The sequence below is a fragment of the Sinocyclocheilus anshuiensis genome, unplaced genomic scaffold (genome assembly GCF_001515605.1).
Source record: "Sinocyclocheilus anshuiensis isolate Anshui unplaced genomic scaffold, SAMN03320099.WGS_v1.1 scaffold2089, whole genome shotgun sequence".
NCBI lineage: Eukaryota > Metazoa > Chordata > Actinopteri > Cypriniformes > Cyprinidae > Sinocyclocheilus > Sinocyclocheilus anshuiensis.
In genome coordinates this window covers 161,032-177,604 of record NW_015549564.1, presented here as the reverse complement: position 1 = coordinate 177,604, position 16,573 = coordinate 161,032, and the positions used below count along the sequence as shown (strand labels likewise).

At 38.5% G+C, this 16,573-nt stretch overlaps 1 protein-coding gene across 4 annotated transcripts in view; it reads right to left on the bottom strand.

The window, feature by feature from the left end:
* Positions 1 to 1,150: 1,150 nt before the first annotated feature.
* pum2 (pumilio RNA-binding family member 2) overlaps positions 1,151 to 16,573 on the bottom strand; it is a 63,842-nt gene continuing 48,419 nt past the window's right edge. Inside the window, exons 17-23 of one of the 4 annotated variants that reach the window (XM_016445242.1) lie at positions 11,566 to 11,700; positions 11,185 to 11,322; positions 10,111 to 10,236; positions 7,825 to 7,896; positions 6,320 to 6,441; positions 3,640 to 3,832; positions 1,151 to 3,535 (exon numbers count right to left, since the gene is read on the bottom strand). In XM_016445242.1, the coding sequence (XP_016300728.1) occupies positions 3,404 to 3,535; positions 3,640 to 3,832; positions 6,320 to 6,441; positions 7,825 to 7,896; positions 10,111 to 10,236; positions 11,185 to 11,322; positions 11,566 to 11,700 (918 nt within the window). In that variant the 3' untranslated portion in view covers positions 1,151 to 3,403. The remainder of the gene's footprint in view (positions 3,536 to 3,639; positions 3,833 to 6,319; positions 6,442 to 7,824; positions 7,897 to 10,110; positions 10,237 to 11,184; positions 11,323 to 11,565; positions 11,701 to 16,573) is intronic. The other 3 variants (XM_016445243.1, XM_016445244.1, XM_016445245.1) reach the window with 3 other exon arrangements.

Below are 16,573 nucleotides of genomic sequence, written 5' to 3'. Positions count from 1 at the left end.
ATAAACCCCCTGTAGATGATTGGCTCAGCTCTCTCCGTTGTTAGGATGCAGAGATTCTGACTGGTGTGTGTCATCAGTTTTGCTACCTAATGTAATGTTTAACTTAGGCAACTCGTTAAACTTTTTGAGAAATGCGTCTTTGTTTTGAAAACTGAATGAATGGTTCGGGGGCAAAAAAAAGTGCCAACTAAAATCAGTTCTTACCTAACTCTGCTGCTACTAGTTTCCGTGATCTGCATCTTCTTTTTGATTTCATGTTATTGTTACGACTTATATCCATGATGAAAGTGGAGCGAGCGGTCGGAGAATCGGATCACCAAACAATTAAGCGATGAATCTCAGACATATCCGGACGGGATTAGATTTCTCAGAGGACTTCTTAATTACCTGAAAAGCAGTAATTATCTGATTAACGAACAAATGTAAAAACAATTCGTTAGTGAACCGGGCCGCGCTTTGTGGTTTTGACTCAAAAAGAACCGATTCATAAGAGTCATTTGTTAATGAAGCCGACTACACTGCGTGCGCGTGCAACCATCGTGCACAGTTTTAATTATTACATTTTTTTTCCATTATTTTGCGTTACGCTGTCATCGCCGCGGCTGAAAAGTAGCACATGAAACACTGCTTACATTTATATTTTATTCTGTTATAATTCTGGGGTGGCAGGTGGGGTGAGTCTATGGTGGCACAGCTTTTTCTTAGGGTGGCAGTTGCCACCCTGGTAGATCCGCCCCTGCGCCTGAGGCGTTCCCATAGTGAGAGACCTCACTTCATGTTATCAGAGAACCGGGGTTACGTCAGTAACCTAAACGATCTTTCTTTCATAAAGCTGATAAAACTAAAGACTCTTCGGATACGGATGCAATACTACTCAATAGATACTCAAGATTAGCGCGAGATTGGCAGAAACTGTGTGTTATATCCCCTTTAATTTCGTATCATTTTTACTAAACATAAAACATTTTGTATGTTAAATATTTATTAAGCCGAATTAAACTATTAAAATATTTTGTGTGATAATCGACAGCAGGCCACAAGCATTTCAATTAGAAATATTTAACCAGGAACATTCCTTTCAGCTGTCAATGAGTGTGCAGTGAGTGTAATGTATTTAGAGTGAATAATAAAAGCTGAAGACACAAAAATCAAATGTTAGAAGAACAGTTTAATCATACATAGTCACAATTCTGCTTCCAAAAAAACAAAACAAAAAGAGTTCTTTTCTCATCTAACATCTGGAAATGTACATAAGGCCACCTGAAAATGTACATGACTTTGACAGTGTGACAAAACTCGTATGTTCATATTTATATAATTGACAATATCTTACAATTATTTTGCTTACAAGTTAGTGGCTGCTCCAAAATACAGCACTCCTTTATACAAAAATAATTCTTGTCCTGTCCTGTGAAATTTCCATGGTAGCAGGTAGAACCAAAGACAGCCCCATGTTTTTTTTTCTTTCTTTAAATTCATAAATTTTGTTATTTTATTCAACTGCCACACGTCAAAATGACTATGTTAACAGAAGGTGTCACTGCTCCAGGTACATAAAGAGGCTGACCTTTTCCAAGAACTGATTAAAAACAAAACCATCTTGAGATTGTGACGCATAAAAAGTTTTTCTTTAAAATAACGCTTGTTCAAAGAAAACTGTATATACTTATATTCAAAGGGAAAGGAGTGATGAATATTCACACATCAAAATGCACATTTTTGATTTTTCTTCCCCAAAAAGTGTAAAAGACATTCCATTTACAGCGTTAACGTTTACAAATGTACAACTGTACAGACAAAATAAAAGCAAATCACTACGCAATTTAGCAAGGCCTGTCCAACATCACAACTAGATTTTTTTTCTATTTAACTAATAAACTTACACTTAACTCCACATATACTACATGTATTCTACATTTATTCATATGAAGCAAAGGAACCAAAGCCATTAATATATTAGCCATACAGAAAAATTGTGAAGCAGAAAACGGCAGCCCCACGTCTATTCTCTGAAAAGTATACTCTTGCACATTCTCAATCTACACTGCTGAATGCAGCACATCTGATCCTACCCCGCAACGTCTCACGTTCATGAAATCAATTCTGTTCTACTTGCTCCAAAGCCAAACGTCCTTGGATGACTCCAAGGACAGGGACGTCGCCTACCAACTTCTCCACTTTGCCCAGGAGAGCATCATCTAAAACTCAAGAGCCGTCTCCACCCACACCCGAAAACAGCAACAATTTAATATTTGTACTTGTACATGAAAATGCTAAACATTTTGCCTAAGCTATTACAATGTAAAGAGATGATAATCAGTACACAACCATACCATTTCTAGGGCAGTGTTCAAAAAAACTACTCAACAGACAGATGTTCTACAAACATGATGACAAAGAAAAATCATTCCATTAAAACATTAAATATCCAGACACAGCATGCCAAATCTCCCCACCCCTTGCATGCCTCGCATACCTCCCACACACCCCAAAATGGAAAAATTCCAGGTATCGGTCTAACTCGTAGCTGTGTAAAATGGCAGGTGCACTGGTGTCCTTACACTTCATTCGAAACATAATAGTGAGCCAAGACAATAGGTGTTCAACAGACTTGGTCAGTGGGGTATATAGTATACTGCAACCGCACACTTAAAATGAAAAAGAAAAAAAAATCCGGAGCAGTTAATCAAATAAGATGCACACATGAGGCAATTGCAGATATTTCAAACCACTTCTGAATGATACAACTCCCATTTAAAGGTAGCAAAGCTCTATGATTGGTTGAGAATATCGTAACACAACTAACTCAATGGCATGGCAGACAGAAGTGGTCATCTACAAGCAAGATTTTTTTAAGATCAAGCTGACTGGTTCATTATTTTTCATCAGCAGCTTTGGCATGTGTACCATCGGGCTAAAACTGGGCTTAAATGTACCACACTTCTTAAATGTGGATATAAAAATAAAAAAAAGACAAAGTAATTAAAAAGGATCACTCAGTTTGGCCTTATAAAGTCACTTGCTGGTGTAAATTGTAAGAACTTTAAATTTTCAGCAAACATTTCTTTTTCAGAGAATGTACAAGGTAAAAAATGTACAAGATATTTACTAGAAAAGAAAAAAGGAAACAGTCAGTCACATCAATTACATCATAAACAAAGGTGTTGTGCTTTACCCAGGAAACAGCTTACAGACCATGCACTCTCTAGTGGGGGGTGGTGGAGGTAATAATGGGCACTGCACCAGGGACTGGTCAGACGTTTCAGCATTTTTCGGTGAAGCCTACTTCTTTTCCTTTTATTTTTTTGGTAAAATCCCTAAAGGGTATGAACTCCACGGTGGAGCAGATGCCCATAACAGACATGGTTTTGAGGGAAAGGGGTGTGGTTTGGGTGTGAGGCCCTTACATTAGGCCGTTGGCGGGGCCCCCAATAGGGCCTAGGTCTGATCCACTCTTCATGTAGTACTTCTCCAACTTAGCCAGGATGTGTTTTCCATATGTGTATTTACGGAGAGTGGCAATATGGGGCCGAATCTGAAATTGACAACAGCAACGGTTTAAAATACTGCCTGTGATGATTATGTTTTCAATCTTTTCTTCAATTATTTTACTGATGCGACAGCATTCTGTGCTTATACCTTGTGCATGATGATCTTGCGCTGGGCAGGTTCTGCCATGTCAATCATTCTTTGCACTACATAATTTGCATACTGGTCCTTCATCATGGTGTAGAGGGCACTGTGAGGGCCATCTTTCTGACAGCAGACTTCATCGATCAGCAGGGCCCTCTCCGCACGGGACGAATGAATCACACACTTCTCAACAACATTACTACAAGAGACAGACACAAACAAAATAAAGGGACATTTTGAGTTTTCAGATGACCAAAGGTTATCTTTATATATCTTTACATAATATATTAAATATTTAATACATTATGCAAAAATTGTACTTGAAAATAACACAATAATAAAAAATAAAAAAACATTGTGAGTGCACTGTTAATTTGGGTGTTTTACTGTTATTACCTCTCCTTGATTTTGTTGATTGAAAATAAAAGCTGTACTGTAATACCATAAAACAACTAGTCCTGAGAATGAGGTAATGCTAGGGATGTTCATTTTAACCGTTTAACCAGTTAACCGACCGTAAGAATTTTGACAGATTAATACAATCAGTTAAACGGTTTAAAAAGTCATTTCATTATTTATTTTTTCAGTAATTTATCAAAATATTTAAAAAGGTTTGCTGCATGGTTAAAATACGCTACGCGTATAAAAAAAATTGTTTTTTAGGGGGAAAAAACATAAGTCACGTATAAGTCGCATTTTATAGTTTCATTCAGAAATAGGCCTATTGCCGACACGAAATGTTTACAAACATTATAATAAACACTGTAAACTATTCGCGATGTATTTGAATGGCAAATTATTATTTATTATGTAGCCTACTTCACTCGCGTTCCAATATCCAATATGTTTTGCATAACATCACGGCGGTGCGGTGATAACACTTAACGGCACAGATTTTACTACATTTTTTTTTACTACATCGTTTTTTTCCATATGTTTGACTGACTGTATTTGATTATGATAATGAACAGGCTGCATTGTCAGTTAACGAGCGTCGGTTGTCGGTTAGGAAAAATAACCGAAATGAACTAGGCAATGCTGTACAATTTTTTATAGAAATAAATTCTAGATAAATAAATTCTAGATAAATTTTAAACACTGTACTATTTATATTGTTCTTTATATTATTAATATTTTAATATAACATTTATAGAAAGAAAACTTAGCATTGCCTTCACAACAAAACAAATAAAAGTAGGGGTTAAATGATTACCGGTTGGATGGTAAACTAAGATGACCAAATTTCTGGTCAAACTATTTTAAGGAAACCAGGGACATTTCCTAGTTCAGTGGTCAAAATGTAATTGAAATTTCATTGGTTATTACCTATGAATTAAATAATAATAATAATAATAATAATAAATATACACACAAACAGTATTACTTGGATTGAACTTGAATAGATATTATGTGGATACCTTTAAACTGATAAGGTTGTCTCTTTCGATAAGTAATGATAATAGTGCTCTTCTCTCAACCAGGTTACATTCAAGGCTAAAAGTAGCCAAGTCGCTCCACCCCATACCTACTCTGATTGGCTTGATCATCTTTCATAGGCATAAATGTGTTCATAGGAAATGTGTTCACAGTAAGTATAAGATAAAAGTAGTCGTTCAAATCTAAATGAACTGGAAAAGCTGATCAGTTTCACAAAGCCTTCATTATAACGCAAGGCAGAAAAAAAACATTAGCCTTTATCTCGCAATAGCCCTGAAATTATTGTTTTGCTAAATTAAGCTGGTCTTTAGGCTAATGCACAACCTACAACTAGAGAGAGAAAAGACAAAAAAATTCTCACACATTTCTCTTGTCATAAAACACTATCTACTATGACAATGGTACAACATTCCAAGTTGAAAGACGAAAATTAAGCGTTTTCTCCCCAATATAAACCTTTATAAAGAAAACTCTTAATATGACTTAATGCAGTAAGATGGTGATAATAAAAGACCACACTCTGCAACATCAATAAGGTGTATACTAACCATATACAGGCAAGCAGAGATGGCTAGAATATGAACGCAACGCGCAAAATTGAGTGTTTTCGTCCCATACAAAATCATTATAAATAAAACACTTAATGTGGCTTAATGGACAAAGACAGTGGTATAATAAAAAGGTCAAATTCAGTGAACAATAAAAACATATACAAAGTACAGGCAGGCAGATGAACCTAGAATATAAACACAGTGTGCTAAATTGCACGTTAAGCATTTTCTTTATAATGGTTTTCTATGGGAGGAAACAGCTTAAAGGGGTAGTTCACCTTCGGTTGCTGGTCCCCATTGACTTGTCATTGTCAATGGGGACCAGCAACTGAAGGTGAACTATCCCTTTAATATGAAACTTTGCTCAATGAGTTCATATTCTGGCTACACGACTTGCCTGTAAATAGTACAATTGTATACCTAATTTGGTCTTAATACATTTAGCCACGTTAACCTTTTTCTTTATAATGGTTTTATGGGAGGAAAACGCTTAATGTGAATCTTTGCGCATTCCGTGCAAATTCTGGGCTCTACTGCTTTTCTGTACATAGTATGCTTTATTAATGTGTATATTGAATTTGGTCCTCAAAATTTGGTCTTAGTACATTAAGCATTTTAGAAAGTTTTTGGTCACTATAATCATGATATGAAATCATACCATTTCATCTCTAGAACATAGTTTTCTCCGATTAACTGACCTTGCAAATTTATGCTGACTCAGAGCCAGAACCTTCCCTCTGACCTCCGCCACTATCTTGCTCTTGTCTTCTGGACGCCCATGCTCTAAAACATGCTGGATCACGTAGTTACCATACTGATCCTGCAGGTGGAGACAGGCAAAGGACAGTGGGAGGGAGAAAGAAAGACATAATATTACTGTAACAGCTCAAATAAATAAACATCAAACAGAACAAGATATGAAATACTAGTACAACAAGGTTGAGCAAGGCTACTTTAACCACATACCTTCACAATAAAACAACTGACCTTAAAAAAGCTGAAATCTCCAGGCCCTCAAAGGGGTGATTTCAAAAATAGCAACCCATGGCCATTGATATATTAATACTTCCACTTTATCTAAGCAATGATTGATCCTACTAATTGGTATTTGGCGAATAACCCTATAAGAAACCACACAACACCCACTCAAATACAGACAGACCAACATTCATTTGGAAGGTGGCAAAAACGCGTACGCCAATGTCAGAAGCTGTGGGATTCAGTCTATACCCTATGTCTATCTTACCTGTCCCTCAAATTTGAAGGAACAGTCACTACTTTATTGTTTTGGGTAGGCTTATTTGCACAAGATTAGTTCAACTATTAAGGATGCACATCATAAATCAAGTTGTTGGTCTGAGGTGCTCTGGGTGGAGCAGAAACGGTAAATTATTGAAAGTGCCAGAAACACTGAATTACAAAGTGATTAAAAAAATCATTAAAAGAGAGAAATTAGACCTTATTAAGAGAAATGTTCCTATTTAGTTGGATGACAACAAACAAGGCTGTGAGGGTTAGATGTACAGTTCGTCAAATATGTCAGGACTCAACAATAAGGACTGCAGAATAACCCTGGGCCAACTGATAGAACTGTCACTCTCCCTATCGAATCAGAGCTATGTTGTCTCTTTCTTACATTTATGTGCCTCACAAACCTAAGCATTTAGTTTTTGATTGATATAACATTATGAATCAGGCTTTAATGTGTCAACATGCAAGATACCTACCGAAAGTGCAGACATGATGTAAATACATAACCACAGTAACGAATGGGACAAAACAAAAAAAAAGAAGTAGAAAAAAGTAAATTGTAAAGTAACTACATTACTATGATATAGTATAGTAAATTGGTATTAGTAACAATATCTTGAAATTTTACTGGTATTGTCACAATACCAGAATTTTGGTAGTCTGGTAGTCAACACTATATACTCCTATATCTCACAGGCTTGCTTGTGTCAAATTAATTGTTGTCTACACTAATAAGGTCTATAATATATTAGGATTGGGTTTTAGGCAGAAAGTAGAGATGTGGCAGCCATTAAGGAAGAAAGTCGTGTAAGGTAAAGTGTGAGTGAAAAGAACCCTGCAATGCAAATAGCAACTGGAGAAGCATCTAGGTGTTAAACACAGGCTGGTTAGGAGGTAGACGAGGAGACGCCAGGAGGTTCTTGTGAGTGGGAGGAAGGCATGTGACTCTGACCTTGAACAGTGCATCGCTGGACACTGTATAATATGTTTTGGGGGTCATCTCCAATGAAACGCCTTGATATTTCTAGATAAAATAAGTGAGGGGGCAAGGGGTGGGTAATGTTTTGCATTATAAAAATCCATCAGCACATCTAACTGGACATAAGAACATCCTTCAAAGCAATTGAATGCTACTTCAAAGTAGGTAAAAAGGTATAAAATTAACAAACAAGTCATGCAGAAAACATCATGCAATCGCCTCCACCCTATCCCACAAAGTACTACAACCCTAAGCTCTTCTCATTGCATGGCCTCTTTTCCATTCACACAGAAGGAACAATGAACAAGTGTACTTGTCTATAAAGTGATCAAACTCAAAACATAATTATATTGTAATGAATAAAATAATAATAATAATAATAATAATAATGCTTTACCCACACACACAAACCTAATGGGGTGAGCTACCTAATAGTGTAACATTTTAGGCATCATAGGCACAAACTACAAAAATACAAAAACTAGGCAGCAAGTTAAGTTACCCGATTTTAACTACAGGGAAGCACTGCATGTATTTAATAATGTAGAAATAAGGCAATCACAGAACAATCCTCTATTTCACTCAATAAAAGATTAAGCAGATATACAAATTTCAAAATAAAATCTCACAAAATATTGTCTCTGTGTACTAAAAAGGCTTATATAATTTTTTGTCAAATAAAACTCACTATAGAATTATAATGTCCCTTCTCCTAAATACCAGCATCTCTAGCAGTAAACAATGATTCTAAAAGCTATTGGCAATTTAAAACAAACAAACAAACAAACAAACAAAAAAAGTAGTTAAGACTCTTTTCTCCCCAACTTCTAGTTTCAATAAAATACAACTGTGCCATTTTGCAGGGTCTTTAAGAGCAGAGTTGTGTTAGCTCAGCAACATGCTAACACTGCACTGAAATTAACTGAGCATTAGTCGAGTCTTATGCGTTTGAGTAAGCGTTGTTTGCCATGAGGACCGTTTCTAATCAGTCACATGTTTGGATGCAGCCTTAGGAGCCATTCACACAGAACGTTTTTATATTGAAAAAAGCTAGACGCAGGGCAGTGGAATGAAAAGTCGCAAGATTAAGATGCATTAACTTGAGCTCTGCATTTTTTAGAATACTGTGACTTGCACTAGATGCTGCAATAGATGCAAGTGCAATAGATGTAAGCACAACAGTCAAATTCTGTCTAGCGTATGTTTATAAAGAAAAGCAATGGAAAATGAAGCAGCGTGGAATGCTAAAACATGTTCTGTGTAAACGGTCCCTTATAAGGCAGCTGCTATGGCGTTATTTTAATGACAAATGTCGAGAGCGCATTATTGTAGCGCGAAAGCACATTAATACAATGCGCGCGCGCGGATTTCCTTTGCTCTCGCACAAAACCGGACGCGCACGCTCAGATCGACACTGCTCTCGCCCGGAGAGAGTGCGCGCACTTAAAACATGTCTCCTCTCACTCAAACTGTCCTGTGCACTCTCAAATCTCTGTGCTCATGCGCTATAGATATTAATTCTTTTCACACCTGAATTAAACGTTTTCAAAAGTTATCAACCAGCACTTTTAAAAAGTTGGATCTATAGTTTTATATAAAGTCTTTAGGGCCATAGGCTATAATATGTTGTTTTTAGATAAATTGCTCAGAGACCAAGCAGTTGGACAGAGGTTATGTACAAATCATCCAAGCACCCAATTCCTGGCCATTTCTATAGGCTACATTTCATTAACATTGCTAAATATTATTAAACTGGAAAGAAATGAAAGATCCATTATCCATCTTTGATTGTCAAAAGAATTCCAGGCTCAGTTCACTCACTCGGTCAGTTGTGGAGGTCTGATTGGTTAAAGCCTATAGCGCATGAGCACAGAGAGATTTGAGAGTGCACAGGACACAGTTTGAGTGAGAGGAGACATGTTTTAAGTGCGTCTGAGCGCGCGCGTCCGGTTTTGTGCAAGAGCAAAGGAAATCCGCGCGCGAGCGGAGAGATTCGCGCTCGCGCATTGTATTAATGTGCTTTCGCGCTACAATAATGCGCTCTCGACATTTGTCATTAAAATAACGCCATAGCTGCCAATCTTGGCACTTCGCAACATTTCATTACTTTTTCATTATTATTATTAATTTTGACATTTTCTACTAGGATTATTTTTTGAAAGATGAAAAGAGGCCACACAATAAGAAACGAACTACAGCAAGAGTGGTAAACATCAGAGATTCTTAGAATTCCCGGATGACACATTCAGGAAGTCATACCTGTCCCAGCTGCTCAGAGTGCTGGTGGAGTTCTTCCAGGATGGGCAGGGTCTGCTCCTGGGTACAGTGCTCCAGGATACGCTGGATCACCCTGCAGCCATACGGATGAGTGGACAAAACAAACACCTACACACAGACACACACAAAAAAACATTAACAGACATCATGTTGCATCCAGTTCACTAGAAAGACATTACATCACTGATCATATTATTAGTGGTTTTCTTAAATACCAACATATAAGGCCAGGGAGGTATGACCAAAATCATTTTGCAATGTATGAGAATTTCCTATCACAATATAGTTTAATTTGTATAGTATAATTTTATTAAATTTTATTTGAGATTTAAAGTCAAACTAAAAGACAAGATCATAAACGAACAACTAGGCAGAACCTGAAGTAGAGCTAAATTCATTCTGTTAATTCACATCTTTACTTATGGCATGGCTCACCCAGCATTTTCATATTAGTCGGTTTCTTCGTTACACAGAGGGGCCAGTTATAGATACAGCTACCAAGTTAAACCTTTGTTTTAAGTACTAGTGTGGCCAACTAACAGTTAGATAAAGGATGAACAGTCTTACTTTTACATTTTCAAATTAGACCAATCTAAGTTTTAATGCAACTGACTTGGATACAGTATGAGCAGTCTTGAAGAAATAAATTAGATGACTAACCTGTAATACTAGTCTAAGTATTTTATGCAACTGGCCCCAGGTGTAAGTAACAAAGCAGTCCTGTCTACTGATATAGTATATAGTAAGTACTTTATTTCTAAAGCACCTTTCTAGAGCACGTCACAAAGTGCTTTACATCCACAATAAAAGAGAATAATTTGGAACACACACACACAAAATATATAGCCAGAACATTTCTACCAGGGTATAAATGGTATAGCAAAAACTCTTTTTTTTTTTTTTTGCACATGTTTTTAATATGGACTACAGTAGACTACAAAGGCTCTTAAAGAAACTTATTAACATACATGCAATAATATTCATCAATATTTGGTCACCACCACCATATAAGTAAATCCTGTTTCTGGGTGTTTTGAGTGTCTGTGGAGCTGATACCTGTCCCTGGAAGGCATCAATGATGAACTGAAGAGCCTGGGGCTGGACACACTCAATGCATTTCTGCACCACATGATTTCCATTCTGATCCTTCACACATTTCAGCACATGGCCATCCAACTCCCGTACGATGTCACTCTGACACATGAGAAATAAAAAATTAAAACCTTCAATTAAACATTTACTCATTCTGTAGTTCTGAGAACTACTACCATTTCTAAACATTTTCTGTTTTAATAGATGTAGACTTAAATGTATTCAAAAACATTTTTTTAAATCCTAGTGGACTGTAGCCTACTTTAGAAAGTTACAGTACAATCAAACAATCCCTAACATTGTGGTTTAATGTGTAATGTGGAAAGAAAACAAAAGGCAACTTACAATTACCTGCTGGTCAGAAGAGATGGATTCCAGAGCTTTTTGAATCACACGACAACCGTACATCTGCAGAGCCAGTGGCAACACATGGCCACGGATACGAGTCGCAAGTGCCAGTTTCTGATCCACACTGCCGAACTGTAGCAGAGAATCAGAGAAAGCAGTTACTCTCAAAGACAGAAATGCATCATGCACAAGTCATCATGTTGACTCAATAACCACAACTGTTCTTAGCAATAACACTCTTTACTGCTCAAACACGTTCAACCACAGCAGCTCCGTATACAGGACTGAACTGAACTACAAAAAAAACGCGCTAACCCAAAATGGTGCTCTTCGCACATGCACAGAAGATAAAACATAACTTAATCTCCCCTCTTTTCTTTTCTTTTTATGTATAACTAGTTAACATTAGAGAGTTAGTTTGAATGACTAAACATTGACAAAACATAAATCATTGTTAAATCCTTTCAGGCTTTAAGATGGCAAACGCCTGTGCTGAGAGTTTTCAGAAGGCCAAGTGCAGATGCCCCCTTTTTTGTCAAGCAGTTAGCTAGCTGCTCTTTGGTGGCTGACCACAAGATCTGCTGAACAGTTCCAGTGTATAAGCTCATTCATACTGCTGATTTCTAGGTGCAGTCTCTTTTCGGTGACAGATTTTGTAGATTTGAGAGCATCGAGAAGGGAATGATTGTCTGTTATACACACAATGGGCAAGTTGTTGCATGAGCAGCCACCAGTGGTAATCTCAGAGTAGAGTGTAGCGAGGAAAACTGCACTATCAATCCTGATGCGTTTTGACTGCCAGGATATAGGTGAGAATTTTCCATTTTCTCCCATAAGCATGATGAAATGTCCACCCTGTGTGCCACCATCTGGAAGGTTTCCCATTGATGATTTTAATTTTCTGATTAGTTTATTTGCACAATGCAGGGTCTGAACAGTAGCATGTTTTGTGTTAGATGCCAAGATGGATATGTCACACATTATGTCAGGTCTGCTTTGCCTGGCAACCCACAATATTTGTCCAATCTTTGATTTTAGCATGCCCATCTCAACGTCTGTCAGTGAAGCTTTACGCTGTGTTGCTCTGGTGGAGTCCACTGGAATGGGTTGCAGATTTTTATATGTACATTCCTTGTTGTACATGTATTTCATCCTCCAGAGAATATACTTCTATTCCAATATAGCTGAAACTGTCATGCTCTTCCCGTTCAACTTGAAAGGCATCTTTCAATTGAGGAATGATAGTTGTGGAGAATGCATCTGTACCACCCCAAATAAAGTCATCCACATGAGATGCAAGAATCCCCATCACGTTGCAGGAATCATCCAGCCAGTAAAATACTGCTGGATCTACCTTTGACACTGTAGCTCCAAGTTGCATGGTGTCTTTCACCCTATTATACCAAAATAAAGAAGCATCTGTTAGGCCATAAACACATTTTTTTTAACTTACATATAGTTTCTTTGCTCTGCGCTTCTTGTGGTGGGCGAATGTAAATGTCTCTAGTTAACTCTTTACCTTGTAAAAAGGCTGCTTTAATGTCCATGGAGTTTAGCTGCCATTTATTCTGACATATGACTGCCATGATCATTTTTAGAGACTCTGAACTACATGTAGGTGAGTCTTTGGGAAGGTCTTGAGTGTTTGTTTCTTCAAAGCCTCTCGCAACAAGTCTAGCCTTAGGTACAACTCCAGCAGTTGTTTATTTTTGTGTGCACACCCATCTCGTGGAGATGCACTTCTGCCCTTCATCTTTCACTTCTTCAAAGACGTTAGTTCTCTTCCAGGTGCTGAGTTCTGTATTTTTTGCAAGCATGAAGAGATCATCATGTACTATCAGTATATCATCCTCATTGTATTCAGTGCTCAACTTAGCATGTTCAGATGGAATCGCCTGAACACTGTCCATTTGTCCTAGATCGACTGATCCAGTTGTCCCAGCAATTTCCTCAGGCTCACTGTACTGCAAATTATACCAGTTCTTGGGCTTTCCAGTAGCTTTTCCTGCTCGGCTGAGGATTTTCCCAGTGTGAGCTTGTCCACTTTGATTGTGTATTTCACCATTTGGCCAATTTGTAGTCTTAGGCCTTCACAGCTCATGGATGAGTATCTGCTGCTGGTGTTACTGTGGGTTTTTCATGTTTTCATTTGTTCCCTTTCTGTCTTCTCCAGTTTTGTTTGTGGGTCATCCACCTTTCTTAAGTCTAGACTGATGCACCCGAACATAGGTTCCGCCATGCCTGACAAATACCACCACACCATCTTGGCCTATGACCACACCTTGACCTTTCCACTCATTACAATCTACTCGCTTATAATACACTTTGTCCCCCATTTCATATTTGTCATGAACGGGCCGCAGTTGCTTACGAAGGGCTCTTCTGATTCTCTCTGAGCATTCGGCTTCTGTGAATGCTTTTCTCATTGCATGTAGTGTTGTGATTTGCTTAGCTATTCAAGTACTCTTACTTGTTTCCAGAGCTGGGGGCTTATCAGTGAGGACAGAGGGTATATTTGGGTTCTGCCCAAACACTAACTGGTAGGGACTATAACCATGGACATTGTGCATAGTTCTTTGCCATTAGTGCCCAATCTAGGGCTGTCTTCCAGTCACAGTTTTTGTCCCTCTTCACTTTCAGCAAAATTTCAGTGAGGGTCTGATTGTGCCTTTCTAAAAGGCCATTGCTCCATGGGCTGTATTGCTGCAGTTGTTTTAATTCAAATCTGCTTTAATGTCCATGGAGTTTAGCTGCCATTTATTCTGACATATGACTGCCATGATCATTTTTAGAGACTCTGAACTACATGTAGGTGAGTCTTTGGGAAGGTCTTGAGTGTTTGTTTCTTCAAAGCCTCTCGCAACAAGTCTAGCCTTAGGTACAACTCCAGCAGTTGTTTCTTTTAGTGTGCACACCCATCTCGTGGAGATGCACTTCTGCCCTTCATCTTTCACTTCTTCAAAGATGTTATTTCTCTTCCAGGTGCTGAGTTCTGTATTTTTTGCAGGCATGAAGAGATCATCATGTACTATCAATATATCATCCTCATTGTAGTCAGTGCTCAACTTAGCATGTTCGGAAGGAATCACCTGAACACTGTCCATTTGTCCTAGATCGACTGATCCAGTTGTCCCAGCAATTTCCTCAGGCTCACTGTACTGCAAATTATACCAGTTCTTGGGCTTTCCAGTAGCTTTTCCTGCTCGGCTGAGGATTTTCCCAGTGTGAGCTTGTCCACTTTGATTGTGTATTTCACCATTTGGCCAATTTGTAGTCTTAGGCCTTCACAGCTCATGGATGAGTATCTGCTGCTGGTGTTACTGTGGGTTTTTCATGTTTTCATTTGTTCCCTTTCTGTCTTCTCCAGTTTTGTTTGTGGGTCATCCACCTTTCTTAAGTCTAGACTGATGCACCCGAACATAGGTTCCGCCATGCCTGACAAATACCACCACACCATCTTGGCCTATGACCACACCTTGACCTTTCCACTCATTACAATCTACTCGCTTATAATACACTTTGTCCCCCATTTCATATTTGTCATGAACGGGCCGCAGTTGCTTACGAAGGGCTCTTCTGATTCTCTCTGAGCATTCGGCTTCTGTGAATGCTTTTCTCATTGCATGTAGTGTTGTGATTTGCTTAGCTATCCAAGTACTTTTACTTGTTTCCAGAGCCGGGGGCTTATCAGTGAGGACAGAGGGCAGATTTGGGTTCTGCCCAAACACTAACTGGTAGGGACTATAACCATGGACATTGTGCATAGTTCTTTGCCATTAGTGCCCAATCTAGGGCTGTCTTCCAGTCACAGTTTTTGTCCCTCTTCACTTTCAGCAAAATTTCAGTGAGGGTCTGATTGTGCCTTTCTAAAAGGCCATTGCTCCATGGGCTGTATTGCTGCAGTTGTTTTAACTTCAATGTTAAACTTTTCAGCCATGTCCTTCATTTCGTCATTGTTAAATTCACCTCCGTTATCACTAAACAGTCTGCATGGAGGACCATGAACACTTATCCAGCAGTGAATAAAGTGCTTCACTATCTCTTTTGGGTTCTTTGTGGTGACAATACTCCCTGTACTGAAGCGTGTGAAGTGGTCAATAGCATGCAAATACCATACTCCCTGGCTCAAGCTCATGTAAGTCCACAGCCACAGTCTCATTATAGGCTGATGCCATAGGCAAACTCACAACAGGCTTATGTTTTGGCTTGCTGTATCTGCTACATGTATCACAGTTTTTAACAATGTTCTTGAGGATTGTGTTGCTTTCATCATCATGATTACCTGAGCAGGCCAGTAATTTTTGCAGTCTATCAGCTGAAGCATGTCCAAATTGTCTGTGTAGTTTCAACAGGACTCTCTCCTTTTCTTTTGTTGTTATGTTTTCGGTCACAGCAAGAATTTCATTTTCATTTTGTGTTTTGCTCTCACTTGTCTCCTTTTCACCTAGATGACTGTAATCTCTCAAGTTCACACAATAATGTCCTGAAGATGTCAGTTCGAGGTTAACTGGTTGTTTAAACAAGGTTTCTTTGTCATTTGCAATGTCCAGAACTGCACTTGCTCTTTTCAATGAAGCCTTGCCAGGGCTCGACAATAAGGACTGCCCGATGGCCAACGTGAAAGATGTTCGGGACAGTAGGCGGATTTGTCACGTACCCGATCGGGCCACTGCAGCGTCGTCACGACTTATCATTTGCATGTGTTTTTAAGACTTGTTAATTTAAAATTCAAGCGATTAAAAAGCATTTGGGCGAAAGACAACTACATTCAGTACTCGCGCGCGGTGTTCTGTGTGAACAGCGTGTGCACAGACAGCCGCGTGAGCTGCCTGAACGGGCAAATACATACAAAAGTATGTCAAAATACCCGCCCTTGCAAGTAACTTTGTAGCTTTAACAATGATTAATCTATATTGAATTTATACACTGGAGCAGGGGTGTCCAAACTCGGTCCTGGAGGGCCGGTGTCCTGCAGAGTTTAGCTCCAACTTGCCTCAACACACCT